The sequence below is a fragment of the Haliotis cracherodii genome, unplaced genomic scaffold (assembly GCF_022045235.1).
Source record: "Haliotis cracherodii isolate W230 unplaced genomic scaffold, xgHalCrac1.p SCAF_11, whole genome shotgun sequence".
Lineage (NCBI taxonomy): Eukaryota > Metazoa > Mollusca > Gastropoda > Lepetellida > Haliotidae > Haliotis > Haliotis cracherodii.
In genome coordinates, this window is record NW_027266266.1 from 27,146,578 (window position 1) to 27,172,956 (window position 26,379).

General features: G+C 39.1%; 1 protein-coding gene across 1 annotated transcript in view; it reads right to left on the reverse strand.

The window, feature by feature from the left end:
* The window catches only part of LOC139456381 (uncharacterized), a 77,858-nt gene that overhangs the window by 31,494 nt on the left and 19,985 nt on the right, over positions 1-26,379 (reverse strand). The window contains exon 3 of the mRNA XM_071238043.1: positions 253-346. Within this exon, the coding sequence (XP_071094144.1) occupies positions 253-346 (94 nt within the window). The remainder of the gene's footprint in view (positions 1-252; positions 347-26,379) is intronic.

A 26,379-nucleotide genomic window follows, 5' to 3' on the forward strand; every position in this document is an offset into this window, starting at 1 on the left:
TCAAGCAGGGGCATGGTGCTGACAAACCTAGAAACATCATTGTGGTGAACTGAGATTGGAACCCAAAATCACAGGTGTCTGGCATGTGTAAGGGATGCAACTCTGCACAGCGAATTGCTGCGCTTAAGATGACTAGGCCACCAGAGTACAGTAAGCCGTTAGGCCAAACGCCTACTAATACTGATGTCCTTCAGGAAAGCAAATTACGTAATACCAATATACCTCAGCACTGAAAGTGACAAACATTCTCACCGTGAGAGATTCTCTTTTGCGACCACTTGTAATGAATGTGAATCCTTGCGTCTCTATGGCAACCCCTGTTTTCTGAACATGTTCTTCCACATACCTGAAGATAAATGAGATTCTGAAGTAAACTATAACAATATCAGATCTGGAAGAATAGAAGCAGGTAAAGCTATGATGTAGACATATATAGCTGCGACATTTTCAAGACAACATGACACAGCAGTGTCCCTGCTCATTAGTTGGCTTCTGATGTAAGACTACATATGGACCTATGTATTAAGATTTGAGCTTGAAATGCACATGGTGAAATAATACACATAGACATGACTAGTTATCATATTCTTTTTCAAAGATCAAAGAATGTTAATGCTAAAGATAGTTAAGTTGGAAAAAAACTGTTTAACCTTTAAAAGATGAAATCTAATCAATACTGGGATTCTTGAAGGGGAAGTACAGAGTCAGGGAAAAACAGAGTCTGGGCAAGGGGACTATCAAGTCAGGGAACTACAGAGTCTGGGGAAGGGGACTATCAAGTCAGGGAAGTACAGAGTCTGGGGAAGGGGACTATCAAGTCAGGGAAGTACAGAGTCTGGGGAAGGAGACTATCAAGTCAGGGAAGTACAGAGTCCGGGGAAGGGGACTATCAAGTCAGGGAACTACAAAGGGGACTATCAAGTCAGGGAACTACAGAGTCCTGGGAAGGGGACTATCAAGTCAGGGAACTACAAAGGGGACTATCAAGTCAGGGAACTACAGAGTCCTGGGAAGGGGACTATCAAGTCAGGGAACTACAAAGGGGACTATCAAGTCAGGGAACTACAGAGTCCTGGGAAGGGGAAGGGAAGGGAAAGGAAGGGAAAAGGGGAAGGGGAAGATACAACTCAGGGGAGTAGGCAGTCCAAGCAAATTTAAATCAGATCATTCAAAAACTTCCTTGTCAGTACCATTTGTTTATGCCTATCAATGTAGGAGCTAACAGTCTCCTTCGCAAAGGGCACTCGGACGTCGAGATGTGGACTGGAATGGGTGAGTTTCACCTCCATGCAGCTCCGGAACAATATTTCAGTAACACCACATGTTTCAGCTTGTGGGAGGAAAGGCAAAGTCGGGCAGGTTGTGTGAACATGAACACAATTTGGTGCTGCCAAATCTAGACATAATCAGTAATTTGAATTAAGAATCATAGGTTTCGGATATATCAGTCTGGCACCATGGTCTGTGTGTACAAGACATGATATCAATCTGGCACCATGGTCTGTGTGTACAAGATGTGATATCAATCTGGCACCATGGTCTGTGTGTACAAGATGTGATATCAATCTGGCACCATGGTCTGTGTGTACAAGATGTGATATCAATCTGGCACCATGGTCTGTGTGTACAAGATGTGATATCAGTCTGGCACCATGGTCTGTGTGTACAAGATGTGATATCAGCCTGTCCCCATGGTCTGTGTGTACAAGATGTGATATCAGTCTGTCCCCATGGTCTGTGTGTACAAGATGTGATATCAGTCTGGCACCATGGTCTGTGTGTACAAGATGTGATATCAGTCTGGCACCATGGTCTGTGTGTACAAGTTGTGATATCAGTCTAGCACCATGGTCTGTGTGTACAAGACGTGATATCAGTCTGGCACCATGGCATGTGTGTACAAGATGTGATATCAATCTGGCACCATAGTCTGTCACTAGGTGTACAAGACGTGATCTCTCCTCGACCAAAGTCTCAGGGCATTGGCATCTGACTGAACTGATCTATGTCACATCCAGACCACAGCAATTGCCCAGCAGGATTATATCCCCTTCAGAAACAATAGTCTTTCCAGAAGGATAATTGGTTGGGGTTACAAGTGTTAAGATCAACCTAACTGATAGTATTTTACCTGTGGCCAGCAGAAATAGCAGATGACTAGCTGTTATTCAAAATCAGTGGCTGAGTACATAGTCTGTACTCACTGTCATAGCGACTGATTTACAACACCCATTGTCTGAAGAACATTTAATTGCAAAGGCTCATTACCCTGGAGCCATGACATCTATATGCCTTGAAACACTCAATTGCTGTTATTTATAAGATGCTAATACTAACTGTTAATCCCCATCTTTGTGTACATCGACTGTCTGCCATCCTGCTGATGAATTACTGTTTACATTTATGTTTATTACTTACTAAATGTCAGGTGACCTTGGCTATATAAGGCTTGGTCCAGAGAGATTGAAAGAAGAGAAAAAAAAGGTCTTACCCTTAGCCTAGCTAGGGTTAGGCAGGGTGCTCCGGGGCACCTAGACAACAACCACTACCACCATGTGCTGACCTGGCACATAGTGTCTTCTGTATGTATATATATCTACATGTATAAAGTAAAACTGTATATACCGCAAGCCATCGTCTCCAAGTTGTCACTTCCTACAGGAACCATACCATACCATGTCAAACGATATTCATTTTAGTTAGTTCAAAATCTTTCTACGATATTACATTTTCTCCAACTAACCTCACAAAGAAATTCTGTTGCGAAACCCAAGATAGAAATAAATGTTCACAGATGTCTAGCCATTACATAAAACAAATAACGCATAGTTCATATAAATTAATAAAAATTATAAATAAAACAGCACTAACATAAAGCTGTTTTGCAAGGACGAATCTTAAATGTCAAAATGATCGACAATGTAATGTCCTTTTCGCTCAAATGAGACAGCAATGTTATACAGAGTCATATATTATTGTGCAAGTACTTAACATGAAGCTCTGCAACTGTGGCCAAAGTAACACTGACACTCAAATCCTATGGAAATATGTGGATAATAAATAACAGCCTATGAGACAGTCTAATCTCTTCTGCATAATCCCCATTACTGAATATTACAGTCCAGACCGTCTCAGTCTCCTTTCGGTACATCACTCACTCCCAACTGTAAAGATGTAACAGTAAGTCCTTAGTGACTGATGAGGGTAGGACGATGATGGACTTAGCATTCTATCCTTGTTGCAGTGCTTATTCAGATCGCTTCAAAGCTCCTCTTCAACTTAATTATAATGCAACCTTTCAAAACGGCAGACTAACTACATTCAACATTACATTCAAGAAAAGGCTCTTGTATTCCCGCTGTATGCAAGGCTGCATTTACTGTTAGCCTATAATGCCTAAAATGACAGTGCATGGTCCATGAGGGGGTGAGTGAGTGAGTGAGTGAGTGAGTGAGTAGGGTTGGGCGTAACACCCTACTCACTACATTTTATGATCCAACATTTCTTATCAGCTTTTAAGGGTGGTGGGAAAGGACAAATGTTGCAGATCTTTAGATGTTTACCACTTTGGTGAGAGCCATTAAAACAGGTATGGTTCTGTCAAACCCAGAAACATCATGGTGAAGATGGGATTTGAACATTCTGACATGGCTATGGGCCAAACTCTGCACGGAGTAACAACATCTTTGTGCCAGAGTTTACCATCAGATTTACATAAATAATTATTTTTGTATTTTCATTGGTTGAGAAAGGGTAACATGACCTTCCTTAAAACACAGTTTTATTGCCCTGAGACCCACCCTGCAATGTAGCGATTAAACATGGTATTGCCCTGAGTGATTAAGCCATGGACTCAATGAGAGAAATATTATCAGCTAATCAGAGAGCATAACACAAGGCTTGTTGTGCATCATCTCCTGTGACGTCCTGTAACATCGGATTCAATTATTGTTGAATTTGAAATATTCATGGGTTTTTTTAATCATCAAATACAACAATTATTGACGACAATTCAGGCAAAATTGTGTCTTAAAGACTCAAAAAAACTGATAGTGACTGGCTGGCCTTGATCAATATCACTTTCTTGGGTCCATAAAATATCATATTGCCCTTATGAAAGATCAAGAATTGTGGAATCTGCCATAGATCTGAGTAGACACCAATATCTGTACTATCACACTATCTGGTTAAAAAAGTGTTCTTTTCATTCATAATATTTTTTAATTGAATCACTGGCAGATTGGGAGAAAATTGTGTGCAGCTGACTGCAATTTCCGGCATAGTTTACAAAACATAATTAGGCAACATTTTTTTAATTTCTTGGTTTACAGATGCACCATCCTGTCCAAGTGTTATAAAAAAATAAATATAAAAATTACTCCTTTTTTTATTACACCTATCTTTACTTTAATAAATGCATAAAAAGTTCAAACAAAAAAAGATTTTGTTTCCTCGTAGAGTGTAAAGCAAAGGGAAGTCACTCTGATATTTCTTGCCGCGATCCTAATGTAATACCATCAAAGGGTGTTAACACAAAGCGCAGTTGTGAACAGTTTCATCGTCACCCATGCTGCCAAAATGGCGCGTCTTTCATGCATTTCACCATGACATGAATATTGTTCTGTTGCCATTTGTGCACAAGCTGAGTGCCTAGGGTTATAATAAAATGTTCTTGAAAAATTTAGTTGTTTTTTACTTGTTACTCGAGAATATATTTTTATATGCCTACCTATGCCTACCTTAGGATAAAAGGGGGGTAAAAAAACAATCCGAAAGGTTTTTTGGTTGTTGTTTTTTAATTTGCCTACCTCACTTTTGAAACGAGTTTGAAATCCGTAAACCAAGACATAAAAAAATGTTGCCTTAAATGTAAATAAACTTAATCTCTGCATACACAATAATACCAGCAGAACAGGAAATACAATCTAAATTGTAAATCACCATTTCCAGAGATGTTTTATTTCACAATTCTCATTTTCATTGACCAAGTCTGTAACTCCTGTTTGTTCCCCTGCAGTAATACAAGGTAGTTCTTGACGAAATATAAAATCAATTTCCCAATACTTGTACCCAAGAATGAGGGGTGAGCATTATAATCAAGTGCGCACAACACAAAATATGGAAGCTGGATAATTGCTGTTTGAGACGTTAAATGATGAACAAATAAACATTACATAATGCTGAAGAAAAATATGTAAGTGGTCCCTGGATTAAAATACTACAGCAGAAATCTTCAGGACACCTCTAGCATTTGACACTGCTCATGTAATATTTGTTCCTTATTAAACATGGAGGGTGGGGACTTCAAAATGAACCATGACTCCACACAAGGACGAGCCAATGATGCATGGCCACCGCAATCTAGACAAAAGAATACTAAAACATAAAATACTAAAAGCTATTCTGCAATTCTATTAATGCTGTTATCAATTCCAGCAGATCAAATCCCTGCCAAGGTCAAACAAAGTAATCAGCAATCCAGGGTTGATACTGAAGAAGGATTAACTGTTGCCATCTCCATCCACATTCCTCCTTCAATACACACCAATATGTTTCCTCACATCAACAAACAAGGACACAGTTTACATCAAACCAGAAACCTCCTTCAGTTATCAAATCTAAACCTAAAGACATAATCACAGCATCACATCGTAATCTTTCAAATGACCTCCTCCATGAGATGACTTGGCAAAAGCAAAACGTGCAGGAAAAGAAAAATGCACATTCAGCAGATTCTTCGGGCAGTATTCTCTATGGGATGATCAAACATTCCACCTACAGATAGATAAATCCAAATTTCAGACATACAGAGCTAATTATCATCAATAACCATGGTTGCTATGCATTGTGACTGCCAATATCCACTTGAGAGATACAGTTGTTATCGCGCACATACATGCAGTAAATTAGAGGCAAAGCGTGGAATAAACACTTCCTTTATGGCAAGAAGTTGGGCGAGATACATCAGGATAGGCTTTCCTGTTCATATTTAAGTATTGTAAGATACAGGGGTTTGACAAATAAAATTATCTCGAGGTCAGTACACTGAAATTATCGAAAGCATCTTGATGGAGTTGAAACATTTCTACAGATGGGCAGGTCCATATCCTAAAAGGGGTATGACGTGCAAATTCATTGTACACATACAGGGTGAGTGAGGGAATGTTCTTTCAAGAGAACGTTTAGCATCATTCCAGCCATATTACATCATCAATGCTGCTGCGACCATCACCACCATCAAGTGAGGTCTGCGGTTTAAAAAAGACATAAAACACAATTAGACCAGCACCAGATACGCCAAATATCGCATAGAACTTGGACTGTTGGGACACAAAAGCAAGTTCTTGTCAATAAAATGACATGGAAACATGAGACCTGTTGGAAGACAATTGTGTTTGCAAGGACGCTTGCCCTGGTTTCCTCATAAATTGATGGTTAGTAGCTCAAAAGATCCCACCAGACACTTGGTACTCATTATCTACTCACACAATGTAATGCTTGGAGTCTGTTACACATCATCTCACACATTCCGTGACAATATCCATCATATCGGTCTCTCAGTTTACATTACAAGTCACAATCAAACCTTAATTTCACTTAAACATTTATCAAACAACATTTTTGAAGTTTAAACATTTCTAAAAACCTCTGCATATTTCTTTCAACTATTTCTGCCAAATATGTTGTTATTTTAAAAATCACATGCAACACAATGTGCTGTAAAAAGCTTGAACATTCTCATAAAATTGCTACATGTAACTCAACCCAGACATCGATTAGACAACCACTTAATTAGCCGTAATAAAATGCAGACGTTCTATCAAAATATTTAAACACAGCATAGTATTGCTGTCTGGCTTTGCAGCACAGTTGATTACATGACAGGCCAGGCGATGCCCGTCCACTACGACATTTCACCGCTAAATACTGGATATTTTAAGAAATGTCATGTGAGCAGACATACTCAAAGACGCTTTCTGCTTGGGGCAAGAGGAGAGGACGTCTATCAAATCTTTTTCCTTCAGTTATCTTCTTCGCAGTTGTCATTTTAGACCATTATGTAAGAGGATGAAAATATCCTTTGGGAGGCTGGGCTGGCAGAACTGGCAAACTAATCCATATGAGGTAACTAATTCTCAATATTCTCACAAGCCAGACAAGAAAACATATTGAGCCAGATGAGCAAGACAAAATAAATTTGTTACTTTTGTATAATGAATCAACGGTTCATATCAAATGATATTTCATAAAATACCAGATAATGATTGAAATAATTTCAAATTTGTACAATAGCTGTCTCACCTTTACAAGAAGGAAACAGAATCCAGTGAAATACATGTAAATCCCAACAAGGTGGAATGGTGAATGCGAAAAGTCATGTAGCAACGTCCACTCCGCATCGTCACTGCATGCTGACTGCATCATCGTCTGCCTATACTTACATAATTCTGTCTGGTGCCAGCCTCCTAGACGGGTTTACTGAACACAATTATTGATAGCTTGCCAAAATTACTGTAGCGGGAGACAATTCCGAAGCTCCGATCGCCAATTTTGTTTTATTCAACAGTCTGCTAGTGATGCTCACTAATTATGGCCAGGCACCTTGCTCCTGGTTGAGGGTCACCAGACTGAAGGCCTTTGATAAGCCCACACCTTGGCTCAGGAGCGGGATGGGGAGGACACATTGGACTTCCAGCTTTCTCTCAATCCAATCTGGACTACAGTCTGCATTTTTTAACATTTTAAGTATAATCCTCTGCTCATGCCGGTAAGTGCCGTCTGGAAGTATGCTTGAAGACTCGGGAACAACGCAATTTATTTATGAATTCTGTTCAGGGAATTGCGCATGAAACAGATGATACACTGAGACTGGTCTTAGGAAACGGTACAGTTAATAATTCCTCTCTGTAAAGTTGAGCTAATGTCATAAAGGGTTGAGTGGATATAACCTTTGCAAACTCATGTATCATCAGCCTCAAATCAAGAACTGAAGCGAAAATCTTATACTTTTTATACAATCATTTTCTAATGGCAGTTACACATTCAGGAGACTATTTTCAAAATATTTTGTTCGTCACAAGATAACATTTTTGGGGAAACTGAATATTATGTAATATGTTGTAATTCTGACATTTTTCTTTCTAGAAATGGATTTCATTAATAGGTATTCTGACAGCTCTCGATGAAGTTTCCTAATTTTGTCAATTCCAAGTAGTGCTACGAACACACGAGGACTATCACTGCCCCTTGTGATCCAGTTTACACGACTATTCACATGGTGAAAATACAGTTCAGTCAAGCATTACTAGACAAAACTTAAAGCTAATTTGATGAAACCGTCCTTGTGTGGCGGGGCGTCTATGTTCAGCAACATAAGAATACAATATATTGAAGAACAACATGATCTGTCTAAAATATTCCGGAGCACATAAGTGAATTTATTGTTGCATCAACAATATCTGGCCGCAGCAAATAAGACAAGTCTACAGACATTATATTCCCATATTCGACTATATTCCTCATAAAGAGATGATTGAGCAAAATCTTAGTTTGAGGCAAGACTTTCTTTTGAAATGGTCAATCAATCTGTATTTTCCATATAAATGTATCAGTCGAAGGGAGTCATACGTCAGTCATAGTTGGATTCAAGTCATTAAAAAAAACACATTATAAGTTATCAATTCCCGTAACTACACAGACATTGTCTCAGTTTCACACAGGCACTAATTAAAATGTCTAGACCTCGGCAGGGGCCAGGGATCGGGAAAGTCTTGTCCTTCAAACACACAAATGTTCAACACACACTTAATAAGTTTCAGAACCACTGTTTCTAGCATAGATCCCCATGTTTCTGTAACTGCAGTTACTCTACAGTTTGGTACTTTACCCATTACCAGATATTACTTAGAGTATTGCAACAGCTGACCCCAACAAATTGACACTTCCAACTGAATACCTACAATTATCACAATAATAGTGTATGATATCATCCAAACATATCTCTCAGTTCAAAGTTTTCAGACTATTCAGACATATAGCAGACATATTTAACAAAAATATAGCACCTAACGCCAGAGAAATTTCACCAGATGTTTTTCATCTGTATAGACAAAATAAATATCTGATTACCTCAAGCACTCTTCATCTGATGATACAGTAGCTCTTGATTAGTCTAGCAATGACAAAATTGAAAGTCGTTGGCTATCAGACCCCTGTGACAAACCCTCCACGAGGCAATAATTAGTGATGAGATGCATGAATCATCACATTCTCATATTGCTCTTCACGGATCAAAGCAAGAATTCAAAGTTCACGCAAAATATTTCCAAAAAAATTCAGGGCCAAGTGATCCTTTAACTCAGAATTCAGTACCTTTGCTCCTCTCATGGTATGATTTCATGCTACTTTGTCCCTCGTCACCAACGAAAAATTGCACAACTCAGGACAATCCTACATGCAAGGTTTCAGTCTGGTTAATTTTCTTGTACACTGTTGGTCAATCAAACTGTCCTAAAGATTTACTTTTTCAAATTCGGCAATGATACAGAAATAAGTCATATCACAAGTTGATAAAATCGTGACAATATTCAAACGTCAATTGTCTCTTGCAAAATCACTATGCATGGGCCATTTAGCCTCTGTACTTGGCATCAAAGGCAATAGATGCAGCCATTTCCATAAATTCAAGCATGTCATATTCTCCCTACTGTAAAAATCTACCTCCCAGCATGTGAATCCTGTACAATCTGACCATGGTTTATTGCAGCCACTGCAGTATTGAATTTGTTGCTGCAGACACATATATTATCAGGTAAATTTTGCTAACCTGGAGCCCAGCCAGTGGTAGCTAGCACCCATGCACTTTAACTCACAAAGTCTACACTCTGTTTTGGCAGGAAGCCCCAGCATAAACCAACAACGATTAGAAAGGCTAATACAGACCGTCCTAGCAGGATGGACCATGCTCTAAACATCAGGCAGATTCCACAATTGATTCTTGAGCCATCTCATTATTGGGAGAGTAATCAGCGCTATATCAGGCGCTGCCTGAAGATGCAACATGCACAATGCGGGGTACCAACAGCGCTGTGTCTGTGACGTACCAACAGCGCTGTTTGACCAACCGACCACGCTTTCTTGCCGTCTGGGTGGAAACACATTGGTAGTGAAATCAGACAGAAACGAACGTCTGCTAATTAAATTGGGGGTCATTTAGTGCAAGCCACTGCAGCTTGGTTCGAGAAGAATCACCAGATTGCTTGTGTATTCTTCAGAGGGTTCAGAAATGTGCTGATGCCATATAATGATCGGTTGTGAGATCACGTCGTGTCATCCTGACAGTAGACACCGGCTAGCCAGATAGATTCTGGCACTGAGGTTACCATGGTTCTCTTGACATCAGCTGCATCGGTCAAACAGGAAAAGTGTCCAGTCAACATGCTTGGCTTCCTTCAACTCCATGCAGATAGAATTCCATAGAATTCCAAGTCAAACGCGCTTAGTTCTTTGTGTGATTCTGTTCCTGTTTGAAACTGATAAGGTCACTATGCTTACGCGATGAATCAATATTTTATGAATCTCTAATGTTGTTTTAAGACAAGTCAAATAAGAGTTATTATCAACTGGACTTTCTACCAAATATGTCAATATCTGTTTTGTCAACTTAATTCTACAAACTTGCCTTTGAATTAAATTAATTTGTTTTAAAGAATAAAGCTAATCTGACCCATCAAAGGTCAGGGATGAATTAAAACTATAATCCACTTAAAATAGACTGGAACCTTGCTTGTCTTAAACCCATTGATCCAGTCATGGTGAACCTGGAGTCTTTCAGGATTCCTAATACATACTGTCAGTGTTCATTCTAGGCCGCACCCTTGCGCCATTGGCGCACTGAAGTTTAATATGGCACATTATAAAAGTACAGGCGGGTCATGTTGGCGGACTCGTAAAATTAAAAATAAATCTAAAATGCTTTACAAGTTTATTTTTACTTGCCAACTGTTGCAAAACTCCAAACTACTTGCTCACAAAATTAGCACTACCTTGCTTCATTGAAGCGACCTGTTATTGATTTGAGTACTTCGAACTCGGCAAATAACTTTCAAACTATCTTACAAATGACAGTGCGATGCCTACAAATCAGTGTAATGAGAGAAAATGAAGCCCTTTGTAAAGCTGATCGTGATTAGTCTTTCTTTGAGTGAACCAATCACGTTGCATTTTGCAATTTCACACTTTCATCGCTATGGTTGTGGTTAACGAACATTGAGAATTGGGTATTATTTATTGCTTTACAAATACATTATGAATTGATCTTTAACATTCAATAAATGTTTTGAATAGATTTTGCTCTCTTTTCTTTGTGTTCTAATTGTTGACCTTACCTGTATTGGAAGACAGAAATAGTTAGTTACTAAGTACTGTATAGCTAACAAATCACAGCAATTTGACATGGCCTAAACTATTTTCTAAATGGCCCACATAACTCAAGACAGGTGTCCATGGGCCCATTTTCTTATAAAAGCTAGGATAAACACTATACGTCATCTTAGAGCCCCCTTCCATTTTGGTTTAGAACATTTGGTTTACGGTCTGTCAGTGCTCACTGACTTTCAGTCTTAAGCTTAAGGTTTAACTCTGGAAGGGGAGGTAAATGTGCTCAAACTTTCTTACAGTTTTCCAAGTCAAATATATATCCACTCTTATTTATTGTCTCTATCCCCAAATTCCCTTTCTGCCATCAGGAACCTTGACGGTTCACTCCCCATACGTAGAGGCCAGAAACCCATCCTAAATAGGCTGTCTGCTATTTATCATACAATGACGCAATATGAGCAATAAGTCCAACTAATCTTCCTGTCATGTAGAGTATATCCTCAGTAATAGTTTTATGTCTGGTATGTAACTGTACATAGCAGCTAGGAATCCATGCAGCTTCACATGATTAAGGGTCCAAAGTTGTGTTCCTTCGTCCATAGTCAGACCACTTCAAATTTCTATCACTATCATTCCTCTAAGATGACACATATTGGATATGAAAGATTTGATCTCAGAGAAAAGTGGATCCTACAAGCTTAGGCATGAAAAAAAACAAAAACATTCCGATTTTATGGTGCTAATTGTAAGTCATTTCCATTGTTAAGTTTTTCAAACCTAAACTTCTCATAAGCAAAAAATAATAAATTAAAATGCAGTTTTTTTATTGAAAAGCATTTTTCAAAAACAACTATCAGATTTGATTTGAAGCTGTTTAAAATTTAATTTTAAAAACACACGAACTGACAGACGTTGAAAAGACAGTTTCCCCTGGAGTATTGACAAGCAGATTTCACAAGTCCGTACCACAGATACTTTTTCTAAGTTTTTTTAACATAGCTAAAATCAAGTGATCAGATCAATATTTTATTATAATACATTTTATTGTCGTAACTTCTATTGATGTATCAGTTAATTTAACACATACTGTAATTGTTATGTCTTATCTAAATGTTGCCTGTTATCTCCCAAGATCAGCTGTCTGGCTCATGTGATTCTGGAAATTAGTCACTTAAGGTTACGAAAACAGTTCAAATTGTCTGTGAAAGTTGGCTTGAATGTCAACGAGTTGTGAACACCGCACATGAGTATGCATGTAAGGGCTGTCAGTGCTGGTCTATATATAACGTGTCTCGCCAACTAATCAACTTTGGCTGCTCGGCACCGGATTGGTTAAATGTGTCTCCTTAAATATATATGCTACTAATACAACCTTAAAACTAGATGTCCACAGACTTTTTCACCAGAAGTCTTAGCCACGTATATCATGATGAGTGTAAATTGATCAAGACAAGACAAACCAAGGGTTGACAGCAAGATCAACAACCCACCCTTGGTATGATGTCACGGCCAGATGACACTGACACTACCCACAACTTCAAGGCATGATGTCAGATTGAAACCTCCCACAACCTCACGGCCTGATGTCACAGCCATATGACACTGAAACCTCCCCACAACCTCATGGCCTGATGTCACAGTCAGGTAACACTGAAACCTCCCACAACCCCAACACATGATTTCACGGTCAGATGACACTGAAACCACCCACAACCCCACGGTATGATGTCACAGCCAGATGACACTGAAACCACTCACAACCCCACGGTATGATGTCACAGCCAGATGACACTGAAACCTCCCACAACCCCACGGTATGATGTCATAGCCAGATGACACTGAAACCTCCCACAACCCCACGGTATGATGTCACAGCCAGATGACACTGAAACCTCCCACAACCCCACGGTATGATGTCACAGCCAGATGACACTGAAACCTCCCACAACCCCACGGTATGATGTCACAGCCAGATGACACTGAAACCTCCCACTACCTCACGGTATGATGCCACAGCCAGATGACACAGAAACCACCTACAACCCCACGCCCTGATGTCACAGCCAGATGACACTGAAACCCTCCACAACCCCACGGTATGATGTCACAGCCAGATGACACTGAAACCTCCCACAACCCCACACCCTGATGTCACAGCCAGATGACACTGAAACCCTCCACAACCCCACGGTATGATGTCACAGCCAGATGACACTGAAACCCTCCACAACCCCACGGTATGATGTCACAGCCAGATGACACTGAAACCAGCCCACAACCCCACGGTATGATGTCACAGCCAGATGACACAGAAACCTCCCCACAACCTCACGGAAGGATGTCACAGCCAGATGACACTGAAACCAACCACAACCTCCAAACCAGGCTGGGATTATTGAGTTATGTTTTGACTCAAAATCGACATCCGGTGCATAAATAGCAGTGCAGATTTCAGTGGACTGCAGGATTTGCCAAGCATGTGTACTACATCTGGGCATCAACAGATATTTTCCAAATCTTTTCATTTTCAAGTACTACGATGCACTTCGCGAAGAAGACCCATTTTTTTCACAAAATATTTTTTTATTAGCAATCAGATCATCTTGACTGGGTGCAGCATTTTGTTTGAAATAAATGCTAGTAATATGATAGGTGGAATCTGATTGGCCAATAAGAGGGACGAAGAAGGGACATAACGCAGCCACTGGTGGTGCTACGATCAAGCCACAAAATTATAGTCTCTTTGGGCAAAGGTGGAAACTGGACTTTTATAGTCAGTTTACTCCCTTGCCTGTGGAAGATGTCAAATGTTGCGGTGCTGCACAATCAACCAGGTCAGTCATACTTCAATCAACTAGGTCCATTGGCTGCTACAAGGAGCATGGGATTCAAGGGGGCCCTCCTGTGCTCTATATTCATACAAGGGTTTATTTAAAGAACACTATGAGACCCAAATTGGTAACTAAGGCATGTACATATTTTTAATTTCATTATTATCTACAGTATGCTGAAGTTTAAAACTTATACCTAACACAACCTGCATTAGTATACAATGTTCAAACTTGACTGTTTTAGAATCTTACACAGTGCAGACTGGGGGGAGAGGTAGGGGTGAGGCAGGGGCCTTAAGCATTTGTATTAAACCATCTCTGGGCAAATCACTTTCACTATCTCCACCTCACACACTCCCCTCGGAGGTAAACCAACTATATAACCTCCCCAAGTCCAAATAAATACAATGTCAACAGAGACCATCCATCAGATGAAGATATCAGCCAGACTGCCTTTTTTGGCAAAGTCACATCAATCAAAAGTGCTCATAAAAACTGCAATCATTACTTATTTGTCAAACATACTTAACATTCTAACATTATCCCAGCGATATGCTTATTTCTGAAACGTAACATTCGATAAAACCTTTGAATATTTAATGTGGAAAAACAGATCAAATTACTGTATTTTATCACTTGACATCACACAGAAGTCGCAGTCTTGTAAAACGTCTTCTGTCAGAGTGACAAGCTTGAGCAATCAGACTTGAAGTATTTGGCAGAGATTTATAGAATAACCCACGAAGTATGAGTGATTATGAAAAGTATGTCTCAAGTGAAATTAAAGCTCGGAACTAAAAACATTAATTTCACAAATGACATTTTCTGTAATCACTCGTACCGAGTGGGTTATTCTATTTATTACCCATAACCATATTAAAGACATGTTTCAAGAAAAACGGAAGAAATGGTGCCAATCAACAATCAGCTGTTTTGTATCAATCTGGTGGTTTTAAAAACAGTCAACTCACTCAAACCACATTATTCACCTAACATGCTGTAACACGTGAAATATAGAGTTCTTTAAAAAACGTAAATGATCACATCATTGCAGTTATATTTCTGTCTGATTTACACAGTGTACACTATCTAACATTAATCAAAGAGAAGTTCCAAAATAGGTTCAGCAGGTTTTTTTAAGTCCTGTTTAGACAAGATCTCGTTACCTATCCCTACCTATATGGTCAACAAACATCATAAAACAAATTTACCGATGATTCAAAATGAATTATTCCCAGTATGTCACGACAGTGAGGACACACATATTTCCTTGCTAAACTATTGACATTCAACTAATGTTAATGAAAAAACTGTAACATATGAAACAGCCAACAACCCACCTCTTCAATAAGTTTCCATGCATCTGGCATTGTGGAGGTTTGGAGGGATGATGTAAGTCTCATCCAGGATTGGTTTAATTACAAACTGTATGCGTGGAGGGACAAATACACAAATCAATGATCAACTGGTAAGGAATGTTTAACTACACAAACTTGCATGAATGCTGTGGTTTGTCAGTGAGAATTCGTCGCTTTAAAACACACACACACATTGAGCAAGAATGTGTAGCGTATACACACACCTTCTTGTCTTAAGAATTGCCCATTTGTGTTTGACGGTAGCCAGGCGACCATCATTTGTGCAACAAAATGTTTACACTGATGCAACTATTTTTTTATCACAGTTTGTCTTTCACTTTCTAAAAATTAGGCTCTGCTGTGGCCAGACGGTTAGACATGGGGCTGCTAATACCAAGGTGTGAGACAGGCTTCTATTTAAGTAGGTGCTTCAATGAAACACAGCACACAGGTAGCTAATTTCAAGGTTTGGGTTTCATTATGTGGGACATAATTTTTATCATTTTGTCATGTTTATCCTGTCTCCGTTTTACTTGGGAACAGTCAATATTTCCTCATAGGTTGTAGTCTCTCAAATGAACCATCCTTGAAACGGAACTTGCTCTGAAAAAGGCAGTCTACAATATCCAAACACAGATCTCGAGGTCTCAGATTTATACAAAAACTATGACAATGAAAGTGTTGAAGGATATTTTCATCACAAGGGCTGGTAACTATTCAAGAATTGCTTTTAAAATCAATAACTTTTTTCAAGATATTACATATTCAATTCCAGTACTGGGTTTATATATATAACTAGTTGGGGAAACTCTTAACAATGATTTGTTACAGGATTCTAAATAAAAGTCAAGAAAAGGCTTCAATGAAACAAGAACATGCATATTATTCCTAAGGATATGATCTGTGCATCACTATCATCTAACCCGCGCCAATGAGTCAGATAGCCATACATGCACATACTCACCTTTCCTCCATCCAGAATGAAGGCAATGTTGCAACAACTCGTGAGTTATCAAAAACATCCACTGTGGCAATCAGTTACAAATATTTCCTGGGAGATATCTTAATCAGAATGATGCAGACATTTGGAAATGTAAGATATGTGTAACCCAAAGCAAATATATGACCAGCAATACAGGCCAAGCTAATGATGTCCATGGATGTTTTAGAAGGAGAAGTATTCAATGCCCACTGCGAAAAACATATGTTGAAGAACAAAGATAATTGTTTACAGTACTCATCGTCACGGCATATACATCCACCGCCAAAAGAAATGCGAACCATAGAAACAGAGAGAAGTATGTACAGTGAGAAGGGATGTGACCAATGAGTACCAATTAACTACAAAACTAACAACCAGTCAAGTGTGACTAGTCCTTAGACTTATCACAATATGCTGCACGGGATTTCCAAACTTTACACGTTGCACGTGACAAATGGTGCATCTCGGGTCATGGATCATGTGATGTGTTCATGAGCGGTGGTTCACACAACATACCAGTATGTTTGTTTGTGCAAACCTATCTAATATCTCTTGAATATGAGTAAGTCTACATATATTAACCAACATGTATGGTATTCGCGTTTCTTTTGTCGGTGAGTTTATATCTTCATGGTTTTCAAAAATAAAAAAAGGATATTATTTCATTCCCTCATAGTACATATCCATATAGTACCTGCATGGAATCATGCTTTTTGTAACTTTCAAGATAACACATGTACACTGATGAATCATTCATGTACATAATGTACATATATTATAGCAAATGATATAATCAATTAAACATAACCATTAAAGTCATTTAATACGACCTTACACTTCTGTAATTACCAGTAAACCAAAGCAAATTTTAAATGTAAAGTTTTGATAGGGGAAAAAAAGATCATTCATATTTCACAATGCAAAAGGGTAAATCGCAATAAATTGTTATAAATACAAATTGCAACCAAGTTCTTCATTAATTCAAATAACATTGGTACAGAAAAACACAAATCATGTAAAATGGATCAATTAGACAAATACAGAACTGAAACACTATATATATTGGTAATTACATATGAACAACTTTACTCCAAGTGAAATGCAATCTAAAGGCTTTCAGAATGAATATGCAAATACTTAAATATAAAAACACAGGATTAATCACTTTCATGAAACATATCAAATTATTTGTATATCATATAACTACAAGTCTTACTTAATCTTTAAAATAAAACAACATTAGCGGGTCAACTGATTTTGCCCGAGTCAGCAAAACTGGACTAGGCCAGCCAATATCTGCAGTGTCAATAGTTGGCCTCCCAGTATATTATGTGTGGAATCTTGCAGCGACCCGTCCTCTTCCTCGTCAATCCTGCATATCCTCAATCATCGATAATAGCCTGAACAGTGTATGGCCTTCTACAAATGCTGATCTCAACACAAAGCTCAGCAGACGGGGGCTCCTCACACGAACCTCGGATATATTTACCCAGGGGCTGGATATTGTCTGGTCAGCTTGGCCAAGTCTGACCTAATGCCAAGGTCATTTTGTCTGTGGGTGGGTCACAGCATGACCTGATGGCAGGATCATTGACCTTTTGAGGACAGCATTTTCTCCTGTCGGTGCAGGAGTGCGTCAGTCCAGGAGTGCTGACTCGTCAATTTAGGATTTAGATTATGAGATATTTTGTCTGATTATCAGAATCTGTGGTCCAGACAGAACGAAACTGGCACATAATCCCGAGAGAATTAATGACTGATGATAGGAAATTGAATTTCTTGTGAATTACTGATGTTCATTCCAACTGACTGAAATTTTAATGAAGTAGATTGTCTCCTGTGTCAGAGTGTTTGACATTTTAAAGTTAAATCTTTCAGCACAAATATTTCTGATAAATTAATCATAATTACCTTCAATTAAGTAAATAGTAAAGATTAGATGGAGATTTATTTCTTCAAATTATAATCATTATCATTACAGACAAAAAATACACAATGAACTGAAAATATATTGCCAAAACTTTAAGGGTGATAGATGGTTTCTACACCGCACTAGCTAAAATATTGATAAAATGGCAATTGCATTCTGTCTTCCACATACAGTTATTCACACAGATGGTACCGGTTGCATTCCTTGTTTACACAAGATACAAAGTTCCTTGATATCGGAAGCTGTTTGGTTATGTTTAAACGGCATCAACCAAGTCACTTTGTGCGGGGCATAGTCTACCTCATAATCCACACAAGGGAATAAACAGATAGTCACAAGCTCACACCTTTATTTCTTGGCTTAACGACTTTTTTCGTGTAAGAACCTGGTTGGTAGTAATCACATTTTCTGATAATTCTTTGGTGCTCCAAAACATTCTCAGAACCCTTAGAACTGCCAGGGATTTGTCGCAAAAGAATGAAAATTAGGGAGGTAACAGAAATACCCTGATGAATCCCTTGAAATAGGTCAAATCGCTAGTTTCTAGTATGCAGTCACATGAGGTAATGCGTTAGGATCTCAATAATGTATTTGGAACTTGGGGAAACATTCTTCCCACACTTTGGCCAGCTTAAATGTATGTGTGTGGACTTTTCTTTTTTTTAACTTCTTTTCCCATTTCTTTGTCTGTACTGAGATCACTGCCCAGGGTCTGCTCTTTCTACGGATACCATACTATTAGGGGTTTTCGACCTTGGTCTTGAAGTAGAAGTGGTTACTGACAGACAAAAATCACTGAAAAGTTTTTTGATTTTTGTCTATCTGTAAGACATGGTATGGTTTCCAAAAGGGGTCACGTGGCCAGCCCCTAATGCATTATGGTCAGCAATTAGGTTTGAACCCGGCTGGGACGTGCAGAGGACATGGAAGCTAAGCTTGCCTCATAATGTAACCTATTGTTTGCAGCTCACCACATTGTTAGCAGAATTGTTTTGTGGAGAGTCTGCATTTGGCAAAAGATAAATACTGGTAGCGCTTTTCAGTTTTGTTTTCACTTTTCATTTTCATTTAATTGGTGGAGTCCCTGGCAATTAAATTTTTGTTGTGTTCATTGTGATTCCTGCTTTCTGATTAGCTGAATTGGTCACGTGTTATTGCATTCCCAATGAAAGAAAAATATTAAGCCACACACACACAGAAGAAGACTACTTTTATTACTACGGAATGTCAGGAAATCCCAATATATTACAGTCGCAGGAATTTACTTTCTTCTCGCATGTATTGTCATCATGGTCATACAGAGGACATTAAGCGGAATTCATGCATATTCATTGTCCTAACAACCCTTTGAGACCGAAGGCCGAGAAGGAATGAAACAGCAAACGTGCAGGCTCGCTCGCCAGTTTTTTTCCCCACTCGCCTCGGTTCCACAACTTTCATGTCATCAGGTTTCATTCCTAACTAGCATTTTTTAGCATATGTCTTTCCGTTCTCAGGGAACTAATGTTTGAAGCTGGCAGTAACTGACCATGTCATCTGAAACAGCCGCCATCTCCCGGACATATTTGTCCCTGTTAGTTACAGTCAGACTGTTGCAGTTCTTCTCGTCTCGTCTTGATTGACAGGTCCTATGAACTTTGTTTTGATCCTACTCTCCATTGATTGTCTACTGACTTTGTAGGCATGTCAAGTTATGCGCATAAATTAAACAATCTCCTGATTCATGTTACGCCACAATATATATTCCTACACCTGAAATATTTATCATTCTCGTCATTTTTTTTGTGCTTTGATATATACAACTGTTTTTGGTTTAACTATTTTGGATAAAACATATTTTCATATTTAATCTAATTATAAGCTTGCCACGCAGATTCTTATAAAGTTTGCACATGGATTTTTTTATTCATACCTAAATGAAGCCAAAAAATATACAGTCAATCCTTAAATATTTCTTGTTCATTGTGTACTCTTGTGTCTAAAAAGAATACTGCTGTGTGGAGAGGGGTGTGCATAATAAATGAGTTTTGTTTTCCTTTTTGTCGACCTGGAGAGAGATGACGTAGTTATTTACTGTGCCCAATATACAAAATAGCAATTCTCGAAACCTGTACCCAAGAATAGTGGATTCAAATGATTCTCACAGATTTTCTCATAGAAAATATGGTACCAGGAAGCGACCCAAATGTTTTAATGAAACAGATCATGGCACAAGACATATGATTTCTATGGCATGCAATGTCTTGTGAAGAATTGGGGGAGTCACTAAATGCCTTTATTGTGACTGGAAGGTATTCCGCCACCATGTTGATTAAGTCATTTAAAATGAAACCAATGACGAACTGATTCGCTAATCAGAGGACTCAAGGCCGTCCGCGTCCGGTGGTTCATGACCTCTACTGACAGGAGACAATGAAGCCATTGGTTTGAACCTCTAGAGCTTCCTGGTATGCAAGTGCCAATGCACAGTGAGCGATTTAGGTGCTGCATGCCTTTGAACAGAACAGTATTATCACAAGCCCAAACAGACAAGACATACCCTGATAAATCCCACAATTAAAGGTATGGGGCACACAAACCAAATCTTCCTAAAATCTGATGATTTTTTACTCCAATATTATACCTCTCGGCATGAAAGTCCTTGGACACCTTTGTAGCAGGTCACATAAGGTTAACTTTCTAACTTGCCAATCAGCATCGAGTGCGGGAACCACCCTTGCCAAACAAGGCAGGAATTTCTTGGCTCAACTGAAGTGCCGCCATTGAACTATTACAAGTTACGTCCCTGCTATGTCCCTCCTTTTGACCAATCAGATTCTACTTCTGATATCACTTGCATTTGCATCGAACAAAATGGTGGCACCCAGTCAAGGCAATCAGGTCGATAATGTATGACTATAATTTGATAAAACGGGTCTTACTTCACGAATTGAATCAAATCATGTAAGCACCTTGATTAAAACCATGAAAAGATAGGGAAAATATCTGTTGATGCAGAGTTGGTGGTACACATGCTTTGCAAATCTTGCAATCGACCGAAATCTGCATGGCAGTTTATGAACTGGATGTTGATTTCGTTATGCAAACTTTGATTGGACTGTGCATAGACTCGTTAGTCCAACCAAAATGTAACTCCATAAATCCAGCCAAATTTGGCAAGGGTGGAAACTGGACTTTTACAGGCAGTAATGCTAACCGTGTGTAATTTTAGTTACTAGTGCATAATACTAAGTTCCATTTGTGTCAGTCAAGTAAGATTAGCTCATCACAACCCACATGTTAAATAGAAACAAACACTGAAGATCATGCAAAAGGAGGAATCCAGCCAGCCAAGCAGACTCAACTTGTGGCACATCTGCCCTCACATTCCTTTGTTTAAGAGACACTTGTTGTTGATCACCTGCACTGGGGATCAATTTCTTGAAAATGAAAAACAGAATACACTCACTATCCTTATATGACATGTACTGATCATAATATTTCAGCAGCAGAAACATTGACATTTTAATATTTTTTGATAATTTATTCATAATTTTCAAGGAATTGTTGATAATTTAAATCTTATATTAACAATCACAAGTAGTTAGAGAATAAAACATCAGAAATATTAACATTTGTTATCCCTTTAGCGATTAATGTATCGTTTCACCAAGATCTACTCACTGACATACCACTGTGACAACTTCCCTTCACTTTGACATTTGACAAAGTCAAGGGCAGACTGACACTGATATGCACCTAATGACCCCAACCATTCTAAACAAAGAACAATATCAACTGGTTGTAATCAGTGTCTCAGAAGTTACATTAAGTAGAAGTCAGTCAAATTTATATTTTCCTGTCTGACAATAGTATGTGCAGAATATGAATTTCCTCATGCTGTTTTAAACAAAGAGAAGCAAGTCATGTTGAAAACAACTGACATGCAGGGCACACAGAGGAGAGATACACAGACACAGCCCATGACAGTGTCATACAAACATTCTCATTTGTAGCATACACCAATAATCCAATAATATTGTCACTATTCAACACTTCAAATGATGTACAAGATCATGATTTTAAGTAATCAACTGGACTGATGTCTGCTTCACAATTTAGTCACATAATATTACTTAATATTAATTCCTTTTCTGAGAGAAGTATTAATATCCATGTCAATAAATACATCACACTACCACCATGAATTCACTTTTCGGGACTCAAAATGCAAACAACCTATCCTTAAGAACAATGCTATTCCCCCAACACCTACCTTCAAGTGCTGTGGTCTTCAGGTGAATGCAGTAGCTTTAGAACAAGAGATTCTATCAACCACCAGCTTCAAGTAGCTGCCGTGTCGGGTGGTTAGTTTTTAAATACACTTTGATCAACCAGTGATATGTATGTAATTCTGTCGACCTGGTGAATAACTGAGAATAGTTGGGATTCTGACAAGAAACGCAGCTATTCCTGGCTCCAGCATGATGGGATGAAGTGTAGGCTGCATTCCGCTCCCGATAACAGCCGACTATTATCTCCTGCAGATCAGGGTGTCCTCAACTCTGCTAATGCACTGGGTCAGTCTCGGGTGCAGCAAACTCTCCACTTGATTAACGCAAATAATGATGTCTGCAACAATAGTGGTGAACAAGGCGTTCCCCATGGGCACATGGAAACAGGAGCATTCAAACAATTGGGCAGCTAGCCGGGATAAGGTTCGTTCCCAAGGTAGATGGTGATGCTAGCTGGAGGAGATACAAGGCCAAGCATGTGTGTACTCTCTAATGTCTTTGTAACTTAAGGTTAACCTAGGCCAAATGAAGAAGCCAGAGAACACGCTACTTCAGTGATAATAACTGAGGTTAATAGTAGACAGGGCTGTTCCATCATTGCAGCCTGAGTGAGTGAGTGAGTGAGTGAGTGAGTGAGTGAGTGAGTGAGTGAGTGAGCCTGTGTGTGTGTTTAGTGAGAGTGGATGGTTGGTGTGTTGAGTGAGTGAGCTGGTGTGTGAGTGAGTTGGTGTGTGAGTGAGCTGGTGTGTGAGTGAGCTGGTGTATGAGTGAGTTGGTGTGTGAGTTGATATGTGAGCATGCAAGGCAACATCAGGCACAAGTCCACAAGGAACAGCTAAGTCCATATTAACAGGGTTTCACTGTACACACTCTTTTCAGTTCAGACCTGGTCTGATCCCTAGTCAACTGTGCTATTTGGAAAGGTGATGTTTGCTCCACTGGAACAATTGATAATAACACTGATAATAACACTCTCCATTAAAAGTACATCTGATGGATGCCAGCCATGCTGATAATAACACACTCCATCAAAAATACATCTGATGGATGCCAGCCATGCTGATAATAACACACTCCATCAAAAATACATCTGATGGATGCCAGCCATACTGATAATAACACACTCCATCAAAAATACATCTGATGGATGCCAGCTATACTGATAATAACACACTCCATCAAAAATACATCTGATGGATGCCAGCTATACTGATAACACACTCCATCAAAAATACATCTGATGGATGCCAGCTATACTGATAATAACACACTCCATCAAAAATACATCTGATGGATGCCAGCTATACTGATAATAACACACTCCATCAAAAATACATCTGATGGATGCCAGCTATACTGATAACACACTCCATCAAAAATACATCTGATGGATGCCAGCTATACTGATAATAACACACTCCATCAAAAATACATCTGATGGATGCCAGCCATAGTGATAATAACACACTCCATCAAAAATACATCTGATGGATGCCAGCTCACATGCACTGAAGATCTAGTCCTACCCAAATTTCCAGCATCCTCAGATTGTGTAGGCAAACACAAGAACATGTTCCTAACTCCCAAGTTTCAGTGAACAAAACCTTGGCAGGCATGTTCTTATCTTGGTGGGTCAACATGTCCTGAACTATTGGCAGAGTCAGTATTGATGCATGAGCATATTGCCTCACGCTATCACATTGTTGGCGAGAGTTCCCGGAAATCTGATTGACGCTGTAATATTTCAGCTAGAAAACCTGGAAAAGAATCCACAACATGAAAAGTAAATAGTTTTCTATAAAGTATTTCATATACTAAGTGAGTGAGTGAGTGAACTGTGTTCAAGTCCACTTTGAACAGAGGTGCAGTTATCACCACATGTCAGCATGGGACGAAAGCCTGAAGGGATACAGGTCTCAGATGTCTACTGTTTCCATGAAACCCACATGCTTGTTGCTGACAAATAATGAATCAAGATCAGGGCAGATCTGGAATTCAAACCCCTGATCACTGGAGCCTGGCATGACAAAGGGATGTAACTCTGCACAGGACCACCCTACTGTTTTCAGGGGAACTGTTGTACATTAACATCTCCAACGCAAAACAACTTTAAAACAAAGTCCCATGCTAAGTTAATACCAAAGCACTTCCGGGAGTGAAACTTAGGCAAAAAACTAAAAACTAACCCATTTACAACGGTTTGCTTAATATCTACTTATTGTTCACTAGATAAGGAAACAGTGTTTCCAAAGTGGTCGGGTGTCAGCAAGTGTGCTGAGTACATCCTGTTGACTGGAGGCACAAAGGATATAACTGACATGTTATCACACAGGTACTGAACACACATAATGACAAAGCAATTTTCCCAAGTGTGCCAAGGTGCATGGCAATTGAAGGGAATGAGTCATATCCTTGTCCTGTCACACGCCAGTTTCATCCCAGTGCAACCTGGCAATACAGGTCACACATCAATGGATCATCTCAGGGAGTGGCTTATTAAAGAAGCTGTCAAAATCTCAGCATCAATTGTTTGATATACAGAGTTGATGTGAACAGTTACAAAGTAGACACAATTTATGGATAAAAACGGGTTTAACGCCGCTCATAAAAGTATTCCAGATATATCGCAGCGTAAGTGATGCTTAATGTGGGAGGAAAACTTTGGAGTAAGGCCTATAAAACAATTCAACTCTGTATATAATTACCTGATGGGGTACGGTATAATTTCTTTCTGGCGATAATACAAAAAAAATTTATTTTTCCAAAATACTAAACCCCATGGAGGGGAATGCACATTACATTTGGGTGCGTATTATACTCAAGAAAACATGGTATAAACAAAATCTCCTTTTCAGTAACATGCCTGGAATACAGACTTACTTTAAAGAAAACATTAACTCTACTTGATTACGATGTGATATCGATGTAAGGGACAAGAATTGCTTCACACTTTCTGCCCATGTAGGGAATTGACTGAATCTGCTGGAGTGACCATAGTAAACATGTTGAACGCCACCCCACAGCCCTTCCACAAAGTAAGGTGTATCAAGTACACACCAAACTACAGCTTTTTCCAAGGTTTGGATCTGGTTCAGTGACACCACAATCAATCAATATTTGAATATTCCTCACATCAATCCACAGAACGGAGGTAAGTTAATACAAGTTCAGAAAAAGGTTTTGCTTCCAACATTTTGTTCGATACACGCCATTCAGACTACATTTCGGGAGCTCCTGATCAGTGCCCACTCGAGAGCACAATCCAGATATTGCCAGCTCCTTGGTCCCAGGATACAAGGTTAGTCTTTCAAGGTTACCTCCCTTTAAAACTATGCACACTGGCAATGGTGCAGGTCTCTTAAGAATGGGAATTTGAAATAAAAAGAGTGAGCTTTTAGCAATATTCCAGCAATATCATGGCGGGGGACACCAGAAATGGGCTTCACACATTCTATTCATGTGGGGAATTAAACCCGGGTCTTCGGCGTGACGAGCAAACGCTTTAACCACTAGGCTACCCCACTGCCCATCAAATAAAAAGAAACAACCTTACCAAAATATATCATTCTCAACATATCATCTGTAGTCAATTTGAAGAGTGAATAGAAATCACTGCACCATTTTA